Raw genomic sequence first — 10,855 nt, forward strand, 5'->3', positions numbered from 1 at the left:
GTGCTCTGAGCCAGCCTCTCCTGTCCCCATCTCAGCCTCCTCCTGTCTCGCTCCTCCTCCCACAGCTTTTCCTGAACCCTATGAGTATGGATGGAGCTGTTTTACTTATCCTGTCCATCAAGAGGAACCCCAAATCCAGTATGGAAGAACTCGACATTTCCGTGAGTGATCAAATGGTAGTCGCTTGCACCAGGGAGCAAGCCAGTTACTGTGGCCACTCCAGGTTGGCAGGTGCCCCCAGCTCTATCCCTCACGGGCCCTCACACAAATGCTCCATGAAAACGTCACTCCTTTGGAGCATAACTCTGCCTTCCAGGGTCCTTTCCATAGGAGTAGCCATTCAGTCAATAACATCAGGGTGTGACATCATGTACCAGATCCTGGGAACCCAGGACCTGAACACCTGAGAGGGAGCCTGAGCGTGGAGATCAGGAAACAGTGGGAACTAAGGCAGAAGGACCACAGAACGGAATTTGTTTACTGTCAGCTTTGCTGATAGATGGAGCTGGGTCCCAGGATGGTTCCAGAATCACAGGATTTTTAGAACCTGAATATAAAACATGTACAAACTTGCATTTTCATTTCATGACCTGGCCTACTCAGAGTGCTATTTGAGGGTAAAAATCCCTGGATGGTGGAGGAAAGCCCAAGGTGACTCCAGACTCCTGCCAGGTGCCCTTGCCTGAATCACCCGAGAGGTGGTAGCTGGTGGTTACAATATCCTACACTTGTCTACCATTCTATAATCTTTTTTTTACCCCAAAGTGATTTTCTGTACCCCAGCTCCTCTGATCCTATTCCGGGAGGTAGGGAGAATGAATTCATGTCCTAGCGCTGCCGTGGCAAAGTACCACAAACCCGGTGGCATAAACAATAGGAATTTATTGTCCCACAGTTCTGGAAGCTAGAAGTGCCAGATCCAGGTGTCAGCGGGTTGGTTCCTTCAGAGGCTGTGAGGGAGGCTCTGTCACACGCCTCTCTCCTCACTTCTGCTGGTTGCCGGGAGGCAGTCTTCGGCGTTCCTTGGCTTGTAGCAGCATCACCCCCATCCCCGCCTTCATTTCAGGTGGCATTCTCCCTGTGTGCATGTCCATCTCTGTATCCAAACGTCCCCTTTTTATAAGGACAGCAGTCATATTGGAGCAGAGCCCACCCTAATGACCTCATTTTAATTTCATCATCTGCAAAGACCCTATTTGCAAATAAGGTCACATTCACGAGTACTGGGGGTTAGGACTGCAACATCTTTTTTTATGAGGGACACAATAACAGGTTCTTTTCCTCATTTCCCCACTTTACATATGAGGAAACTGAAACAGAGAGGTTAGGTCACTTGTCCAGGACTGCACAGCAAGTGAGAAACATAGCACGGAGTAAACCCAGGGCTTCTGCCTCTTACTCTAGAGTTCCTATAAAGGTAAAGTCCTTTTACATTTCTTTAATGACACACAAATATCACGTTTTGGTAAGATTTTAATGCCTTGCAATTATATCAGTGAGGATATTTTGAATATTTAAACCCAAGCTCCTTGGAACTGAATAATAAGTAAAATCCGGACTTATGTTTGCGACAGATTATAAAACATTATAAAAACATATCAGATTTTCTTCTCACTTTGTTCCCTCGCCCTCTCTCCCCGCCCCAGGCTCCGGCTTGTGTTCATGGTCTTTCTCCTCGGGGCCCTCTCTCCACCCACTTCCTACAGCTCTGGCCTTGCGCCCCACAACACTGCCTTATCCCGCACCCCACCCATCATGACTGTCAGCCACAGGTGCAGGTTTCGTTAGCTCTTGGCTCCCCCGCCAACAGCACAGGCTGGAAGTATGGACACAGGCGCTGCGTCAGAGGGGATGTTAGAAACGCTGCTGTTTAGGCTGCAGACTGCGTATAAACCCATGCGCTGGGCTCACACTGCCCCTTAACAAGCCTACCAGAACAAAGGGGTCTGAAGTAGCCTTTTCCTTCCCTTTTGTCAACCATGCTGCCATAACTCTAGATGGTGTTGGAATTCCTTTATTGTAGATACTTCTAGAACTTTCTCTAGAATATCTACAAAGGGGAGGGACTAAGTCTTCAGCCCTCAAGCATGGGTTTAATTCTTTGAAAAGGCAAAAGATACTCAGAACCACAGCCGAGGGAGGAAGCAGGTTGATCAAACTGGCGGAGGCTGGGGTTGTGCAAACATGATTTCACAGGACACATTTTCCCCTGTGGCCTGTGACCCAAAAGGGGGCTTCCCAATGCATTTCGAGCCATGATGGGATGGTTGGAATGAGGGATCTCCTTCCAGGACTCCCGCTCTGAAGACCAACACTGGGATAGATCCAGACGTTTCAGGGCCTTTGTTTCGGGCCCAGTCTCACGGCCCTGGACGCAGGCACTTACGCTCGCCCTCTGAGAGCCGAGCTGCGCCGACAGCACGTGACGGACGAGCCACCAGCACCGACTAGAACATCTGACCAAAATCACGTGGGAAACTTCCAGGTCAAACCATGAGCTCTAAGAAACGTCCCATCTAGGAGCAGCAACGCAGGACAAACTGGAAAAGACAGAACGCTCTGACTTTGGCTTGGGTGGGCACGCTGGTCTGGGCAGGGAGACGGCACAAGGGCGGTGTCCACCCCGTGATGGGTCCTCTCTCTCCCCGCCTCAGAACGTGCTGGTGTCTGAGCAGTTCGTGAAAACGTTGGATGGGGTGTATGCCGTCCACCCCCAGCTGGACGTGGTGTACAAGGCGGTGCAAGGCCTGTCTGCCAAGAAAGCCGTCCTCCTGTGGACGAACCCCATGAAACTGATCCAGGTGAGCCCCACTTTCCTCTCAGAGCCCCAGGCACGCCCGGAGAAAGCCGACCTCTGGGTCCCAATCAGCGACCCAGAGTTTCTCCTCCCCAAAGGGGCTGCACAGCCCTCTCTGACAAGGAACGTCCCAGACACGGAATGTTCCCTGTGGATTTAGGATCTCTCAGCAGCGCTTCCTGCCTCCAGAGAAGGGAAGAGCTGAGAACTGGCTGCAGTGGGAGGGGCTACCAGCTGGGATCCACCACTTCCTCATGTACCACCAGAGGCAAGGCACTAAAGCTCTCTGTGCCTCAGTCTCTTCACCTGTGTAATGCGCATAATGATAGTACCCACCCTGGAGGGCTTTGTATATAGAAATATAAATTCTATAATACACACGACGTGCTGAGAAGAATGCCCGGCACATGATAAGCGCTCAATAAACACAGGCTCTTTCCAGTAGCTGGTGAGGGTGTCAAGATACCCCTGTGGTCAGGATGGCTATTTGGTGACTTCAGCTAAAGAGGGACCCTCAAGTCCTTTATATCTAGTGATAAACTGCACCTGGCTGAGTCTTTCCTTAGACTGTTTCCAACAATCACAGGGGGCAGACGGAATGATGGAAATAAAAACTCAGAGACCGTTAGAAGTGGAAGGGGTGTTGGAACCCCTCTGGTCGGATTGCCTCACAGAGCAGTGACCAGCCCCGGCTCTGGTGTTTCCACCACTGGCTCTTGCCCCGAGGTGGAGGTGCCAGGGCTGCTCCTGGAGGCAGACTCGTTGCTACCTGGGGAAGCAGGAGCGGGGATGCTGCTGTGCAAATACGGGTTCTGCAGGGTGTGTGGCCCTGGGGCCACTTCCTGGTGCATCTGCTCTGTGCCTCAGTTTCCAGGACTAAATGGAAGGGCTCTTGCAAGAAAATTATTGTTGTATGAAAAGTTCTAGAAAGCAAAGGGATATCAAATGTCTTTACGAGTCAGAGGACGTCAGATGAGACCAAGGGGGGAACTTGTGTTGCAAGAAGATCAGGATGCTCCAGGGAACAGGAATGGACCTATCTGATGCAAAGCGATGCTGTTGGTTTAAGACAGAGTAAGAATGGAGTCTCAGAGGAGAGGCCAAACCAGACACACACAGCCCTTCCCCTCAGGGGGCCAACAATCTGGCTGGGAAAACGGATCAGATATGGTAATTTCGAATAGAAAGTATCATATGATAAATAACAAATCAGCGACAAAGGCAGCAAATATAACCAGAATCCAAGTTAGAGGTCTCTGTAAGGTGCGGCAAACAGAAAAGGCTACTTCCTGGCGGAGCCGGGGTTGGGCAGGGCCTTGAAGAGCAGGAAGGATTCAGGGGAGCAAAAGCGCCAGGAAGGGGGTTCCGGGAAGAGGATCCCCACCAGCACAGGAGCAGAGGGGCGACTGCACGCAGTGGGTTGAGGGATGGGAACGGAACCACGTGGCTCCAGCAGAAGAACCGTGCGGCTCCAGGCTCACAGGGAAGCCGGGAAGTCAAGGATGGAAAGGGAGGCTGGGGCTGGATGTGGCCATCCTCCGATTTCAGGCTCAGTGTTCAAGTTTGACTCCTTGGGGAGTAAGGAGCCAGCGAGTGTTGAGGAGTGGGTGTGGTGTGGATCCGGCAGGAACAAGGGAAGATTTTTCAGGCAACAGAGAGGGAAATGGACTGAAGCAGGTAAAGATGAGAGTGGGGAAACCAATGGGGACACTGTTGTGGTATTCTAGGTCTGGAATGATAACTTGGGTGAGAGAGACATTGGAAGTGGAGGGACAGATGTAGGAGACATCATTATGGAGCATCTCCAGGACTTGGAGAATGGTTGGGCATATGGTGTGTGTGCGTGTGTGTGTGTGTGTGTGTGTGTGTGTGTCTTCGGAGAAGGGAGGTCTGTGATGATAAGAGAAAGCCAAAGATAACCCCAACATTTCAAGTCCAAGGGACCAAAAGAAAGATGGTATCATTGCCAGAGGTAGGGAAGTCTGGATGGGGAAAGGGGGCCACCCCCGGCCCTGCCTCTCTCCAGCCCCAGCCCTCCCCATCCTCCCGCCTTGCTCTCCACATTTCAGCCCCACCAGATTCCTCCATCCTTCTCTGCATCAGTTCTCTTAACTCCAGGCCTGTGTACACGCAGGTCCGTCTACCCAGAATGCCCTTCCTCCTGCCCTCTGTCTCATCATTCCTACTCATTCTCTAGGTCTCTCGTCACATGTCACGTCCTTGGACAGCCCTTCTCAGATTCCCTAGTGATGCAGAAATGCCCTTGCCCCTTGCCATGTGCTCCCACAGCCCTCTGCTTCACCCTTTCACCCCGAGACTGTGCATCCTCCAGGGCAGGAGCTGCGCTGGGTCTCGTCAACGGCATCTACCAAAGGAACAGGCCCTTACGCTGCTCAAGGTCCTTAGTTGCTGATGACAGAATCCATTCTAGTGGGTTAAGCAAAGAGGGATGCACTGCTGGAGACAGACCACAGAAACATTGGGAGGGCTGAATAAACAGACTCCTGGTTTAGGGTCCAGAAATGGCTCCCCAAACACCCCAACTGGGTTGCCGGGCCAGGTGCTGCTTCTGCCACGATCAGGAAGCTGCCCGATGAGGAATCCCCCGCTGAATCAGGAAGCCACCCCCACATCTTCCCACGGCCCACTGTCTCCACATCAGACCTCTCACCCGAGCCTCACACAGGTGCTTGGTGAAAGCCAGCCCGTGCCGACCCCTAAGTCAAGGGATTTGGGGAAAGTCGATGTTTGGCTTTCTGGCCTCTGCATTATAGAGGCATGCTGTGAAGGGACTGGAGTGGGTGCTGAGGGCTCACCCATGGCATCTGACACAGCACCCAGTGACAGTGTGCAGAACCGAGCCCACTGAGACTCACCTCGGATGTGTTGGATGGAGGTGCCGGGGGGGTGTCAGCATGGACGTGTGAGCAGCTGTTGAAAATGCAGAACTGGTCGCCCCAGGTGGGGAGAGGCAGTGCACACCAGAAAGGACAGCATGGGGAAAGAAGAGAAGGGGACCAAGGATGGATCCCTGAGGAGTTCCTCTGGGAGCAGGATGTCTGCAGGAATACCACCAATAGAGCAGGGCCCTGCCGGGGCCTTATGAGATGCAAAAAGAGGACCCCAAAAGAACATCTGAATGACAGTGAAAGGTGCTCACAATGCGTTAGTACAGGGCATTTTATAAAACTGCATGTACAGTAGAAAGATGATGGATGGATGGATAGCTCAACAGATGGATAGATAGATGGACATTAGATAGGTAAATAGATGATAGATAGATGATAGATAGATAGATAGGATACACATCAAGATGTTACCTCTGGACGATAGGATTGGATTCATGGGTTATTTTTAATTTACTTCTTTCTAATATAAAATTACCTTGCAATGTGAGTAATATTTTCAAAATGAAATACTATTTTTAAAATGCTCTAACACAGTACATCTCCATATAAGCCCTTGTGTGAAGTGGCGAGAATTCCATGAGTTCCGAGAGCCTGTCCTGTCTGTGTCACTACGTGGCGGTGGTTTGGTCTTTCAGTCTCGGAGCCAACAAGGGCCCCCACCATCCACAGTGTACCATCTACACTGGTTTTAGTGGAGGCAATTTCAAACCTAGTAACACGTGTGAACACGAGCACCCACGCTCTCCCCTCAATGCTGGGGGGCCTCAACCGCATCGACTCCCACCCTCCCACCTTTGGAGCAGCATGGAGATCCTGCTCAGGGGGTGCGGGCTCTGGAAGCTGAGCCATACCCCAGAACCACAGTGGCCCGCAGGGTGCCAGGCCTCGGTATGGGCGGGACTCTTGATCTACACCCCCAGTCTGTCCTCTCTCACTGCCCCTCCGCCTGCTGGCTCTGGGAGCGCCCGCCACCCTTTGGTGGGAGGGGAAGGGGTGTTGTTACAGATGTTACCAGGTCAAGTGTTTGCTCCTGGTGTCCCTGCTTCTCTCAGAGCTATGCAGACCAGCACAAAATCACGGTAGTGGACTTCCTCAAGAACTTGAACCCCACCGGAACCATGAGGATGCCTGTAGGCGAATTCCGGAAAGCTATGGTACAGGTATGCTGATCCCCAGTGGCCGCAGGCACTGTGTGTGTGTGTGTGTGAGAGAGAGAGAGAGAGAGAGAGCGAGAGAGAGCACAAGAGACAGACACACAGACAGAGACAAAGCACAAGCACTTCATGGAGCTTCCCAGGATTGGCTGTGAGAAGCCATTTATCTGCCTCACTTATCCAGACCCAGAGGGAAATCTCAGACTCCCTCGACCCCCTGCTGAAGTCGTTCTCTGTTCCGTAGACTTGATGCCACCGAGGACCCAAGATGCCACATGAAGACACACACTCTTCATCTTAGAGGTCTTTCTCCCATCGCACTTGGCTACCGGGCAGACACACAAAGGGAGTGGGAAAAGAGACACATCCCAGAGCCCCAGTATGTCCACCTTTGGCCCTCTCCTCTTGCCTGGAATCCCACTCAACCCCCAATATGACGAAGGTGCTGAGGCCCCTGAAACGCCAACTGGAAGAGGCCCATGGTCAGAGCAGCCCTAGGGAGGAGCTGGGCCCGGCAAGACAGGGGTCAGGAGGGGACGTTCTGTCAGCCGTGGTCCCGGGAGGAGTGAGGCTTTATGTAGAGTGTGTGTGTGCGTGTGTGTGTGTGCGCGTGTGTGCGTGTGTGTGTGTGCGTGTGCGTGTGTGCGTGCGTGTGTGTGTGCGCGTGTGTGTGCGTGTGTGCGCGTGCGTGCGTGTGCGCGTGTGCGTGTGTGTGTGTGTGTGCGTGTGTGTGTGTGTGTGTGCACGTGTGTGGTGGGGAGGCCTGGAGAGGGGTAAGCAGAAAGCTCCATTAACCTGGGCTGTTCCATCCACCTCCTCAGCAGAAGCAAGTCCCCTTAAACCGGTCCCAAATCAGGGAGCTGATAAAGAAGATTGACGAGAAGACCGGCATGGTGAACTTCAGGTCAGCCCGGGCCCTGCGGCCCATATGCCTCTCCAACTTCTGCCGCGGGGAGGTCCCCAGTTCTCTGTGAGGCGCCCTGGCAGGGTGGACCTGGGCTCCGGGTGCCACCCTGTCTTCATTTTATTAGGTGTGACGTCCCCCGCCTGGCCTCCCCTGCAGCAGGTGGCTCCTCTGGCCTGGACCCCAAGGCCAGGCCACTATTTACCCTCCTCTTCCTCTTCCATTCGCTCTCAGCAGAGCTTCGGCCTCAGCCATATACTGCCGCTGGCTGTGGGGCAGATTCTGGGGCACAGGGCTCACAGCCGAATAGGAGGTGACACAGGGAGCAAACAGTTAGGCCCCGGCGTGGTGAGAGGGGTAATGGGGATTTGTGCCAGGTATCACAGTGGCCCAAAGAGAGGGTATCACTCAGGCGGGGGGTGTCACATAGACACAGTCCAGAGGACAGGGGACTAAAGCATGAGCCGGTACGTGGGGGAGCCTCAGGCCATCCAGCTCTGCTGTGGCTTAGGGAGTCACGCAGGCCGTGACAGGCTGACCTCCTTGAAGAGACAGAAAAGGACCCTGACAATAGTAATAACAGAAACCAACCCCCCTGAGCCCTCTCCACGTGCCAGCAGCTCTGCCGGTCCCTAACAGGCACAGGCGCCTGTCCTCTCACAGGGCCCTATGCCGGCCGGCCATGCTGTGCTCACCCCCAGGCTGTAAGTGATGAGACTGGGCTCCAGCAAAGGGAAGCCCAGAACCTAAGTGCCTGCAGCCAGGAAGGGGCAGCGGTGGCCTTTGAACCCAGGTCTGAGTGGTTCCATACCAGCCCTCCTTGCCAGGGCCGCAGGACCCCAGTGGGTCTGCTTTTGGCTCCCACATGACTTCATGTCTTGCAGCGTCCCTAAGGAGCTCTGTGAGGAGGCCTCTCTGGTCCTGCCCCACAGCCATCCCCCAATGCCTCTGTCCTGAGCCTCGAATAGCGTCTCCACGTGAAGAAGCCACAGTGCAGACGGGAAGGACAGACTTGCCCAGCTGCAAACCCTACTCTCGTTCAGAGTGTGGCGTGTGCAGGGCTCTCAGTCTCTAAATCTTTAGAATGGGGTGGTAGCCACAGCACCCAAGAGGGTTTCATAAGGATCACCTGGGGGAAATGCACATAAGGAGCTGACACGGTGGTGTCATTCAGGCATGACACTATCATCCAGCAAGGGACCCCCCAAGGATGGCTCAGGCTCACATCCTCCCTACACCATGCCCACTCCCTCTAGTGCGGCTTGTGTGTCTCTGTGCCGATGTCCCCGCTTGCTGTTCCTAACGTGGCATCTCTCTCCTTTGGGATGCTGGTGGGAAGGCCCAAGGTGGAGGTCAAGAGACCAGGTTCTGGGTCCAGCAAACCCTCTAGCTTTGCAGATGAAGTCACACAGCCATCGAGAGGCAGAGCTGTGGGCAGGGTCCCCGCGTCTCAGGATCCGAGTAGGGGGCTCTTGTGGGCACCTCAAATTGCCCCTCAGATCACACACCACCACTTTATTAGTCCAAACTGCCCTCTGGTCACACACCGCAGCTCTGTTAGTTCTGATTAGAGGGCAGAGTTGTAATTTTTCTTGTTGCAGGAATTTTCTATTTTCATTTTTTTTTTACAAATAATATCTGCTTGTGAAAATTCTAAACCCACAGAAGTATAGCAAGGAGAAAGTGAAGGTCCTCTTTTATCTCCCCACCCCACAGCTCTCTCTGCCTCCTAGAGAGCTCTCGTGAGCAATTTCAGGTGCACGTCTCCATACCTTTTCCCACGGACTCGCAATCAAGAATGTGCGTATGCGAGTGAGTGTGTGCCACAGTGGTTAAAAACAGGCTCTGGGGTCAGAACACCTGAGTTCCAATCCTGGCTCCACTCCTGTGGAACCTTGGGCAAGTTACCCAATCTCCCTGTGCCTCAGTTTCCCCGTCTGTATTATGGGGCTTATAATAATACCCATGGCATAGGAGGTTTTGAGGATTAAATGGAGTAATGTCTGTAAAGCATTTAGAACACTATCTGGCATATGACAGGCTCAAAGTACACGTGTATTTTGTTATATATTATTTTACCTCCCCATACACACACACACACACACACTCACATTACAGGGCTTCCTATTTGTCATAAGTAGAATCATCTTCTTGGCTCCTCTGAACCTGCTTTGCCTTATGGTATATTAATACATTGAGCTCCATCTCAGTCTGTTTTAGCTGCCATATGGTATCTCATAGTACAGGAGTCTCATAAGTTAATCTCATTTTTATGGACATTTACGTTATTTCCAATGTTTTGCTACTACAAATACTGTCACCAACATCCTTTTGATGGAGTGTTCGCGTGCACGCGTTTCTCTAACGGGCTCGGTGGAGTGGGGTCAGGGCAATTGCTGGGTCAAAGCGTGTGCACATTCTAAAATTTAAATCTGCTGACAACATGAACCAGCTCTCTGCCCCATCCCCGGGCCGACCCCGAGCCTTACCCACGGTCAGAGCACTGCCAAGAGGAGGGTGGGTTCACGCAGGCTCTCTTGGATTTGAGCCTATCTAAACACGCTGGTCAACCAGCCATGAGGCTGCACTGGCGCTCAGTGCTACCTGCTTACCTTTCAAACCAGTCTCTTGAAAATGGCGAAGCCATAGCAACAAGTCTGGTCTGGAAAGAAGTCTCAGCGAGGAGAAGTCCTGGCAAGTCGGATGGCGGCAAGGAGGAGGCGGAGAGCTGGCTGGAAACTCTGTGCACAGACACCGAGGCCAGGACTGTGAGCAAGCAGGTGAATAAAGTCTGGCTTGGTCTCCGTGTCACCGGGAGGCTGGTGTGCCCTTCACCAGGGGGGCGCCCTCTGGTTCTAGTGACCACCAGGGGGCGCGTGCTTGGCGGCCTAGAAGACAAATTGGAAATGCAACGGGGTTGCTAGGAGGCAGGAAAAGAGCAATGGGGAGGTCAGCACACAAAAGCAGTGGTTCCAGTCAATGTAAACTGTGTCAAGGGGAGAGATCTCTGAGATGCGGGAGGCAGTGGCAGAGGGAACAGATGCTCAGGAAATGAGAACAGGCGCCTTCTGGAGCAGGTGCAGAGGGCTCA

At 53.0% G+C, this 10,855-nt stretch overlaps 1 protein-coding gene across 1 annotated transcript in view; it reads left to right on the forward strand.

Moving 5' to 3' along the window:
• Positions 1 to 7,870, forward strand: part of LRRC74A (leucine rich repeat containing 74A) — a 27,229-nt gene extending 19,359 nt beyond the window's left edge. Inside the window, exons 10-13 of the mRNA XM_046647884.1 lie at positions 66 to 161; positions 2,655 to 2,801; positions 6,759 to 6,866; positions 7,682 to 7,870. Of these exons, the coding sequence (XP_046503840.1) occupies positions 66 to 161; positions 2,655 to 2,801; positions 6,759 to 6,866; positions 7,682 to 7,834 (504 nt within the window). The 3' untranslated portion in view covers positions 7,835 to 7,870. The remainder of the gene's footprint in view (positions 1 to 65; positions 162 to 2,654; positions 2,802 to 6,758; positions 6,867 to 7,681) is intronic.
• The last annotated feature ends 2,985 nt before the right edge of the window (positions 7,871 to 10,855 follow it).

This window comes from Equus quagga, chromosome 20 (genome assembly GCF_021613505.1).
Source record: "Equus quagga isolate Etosha38 chromosome 20, UCLA_HA_Equagga_1.0, whole genome shotgun sequence".
In the NCBI taxonomy this organism is placed as follows: domain Eukaryota; kingdom Metazoa; phylum Chordata; class Mammalia; order Perissodactyla; family Equidae; genus Equus; species Equus quagga.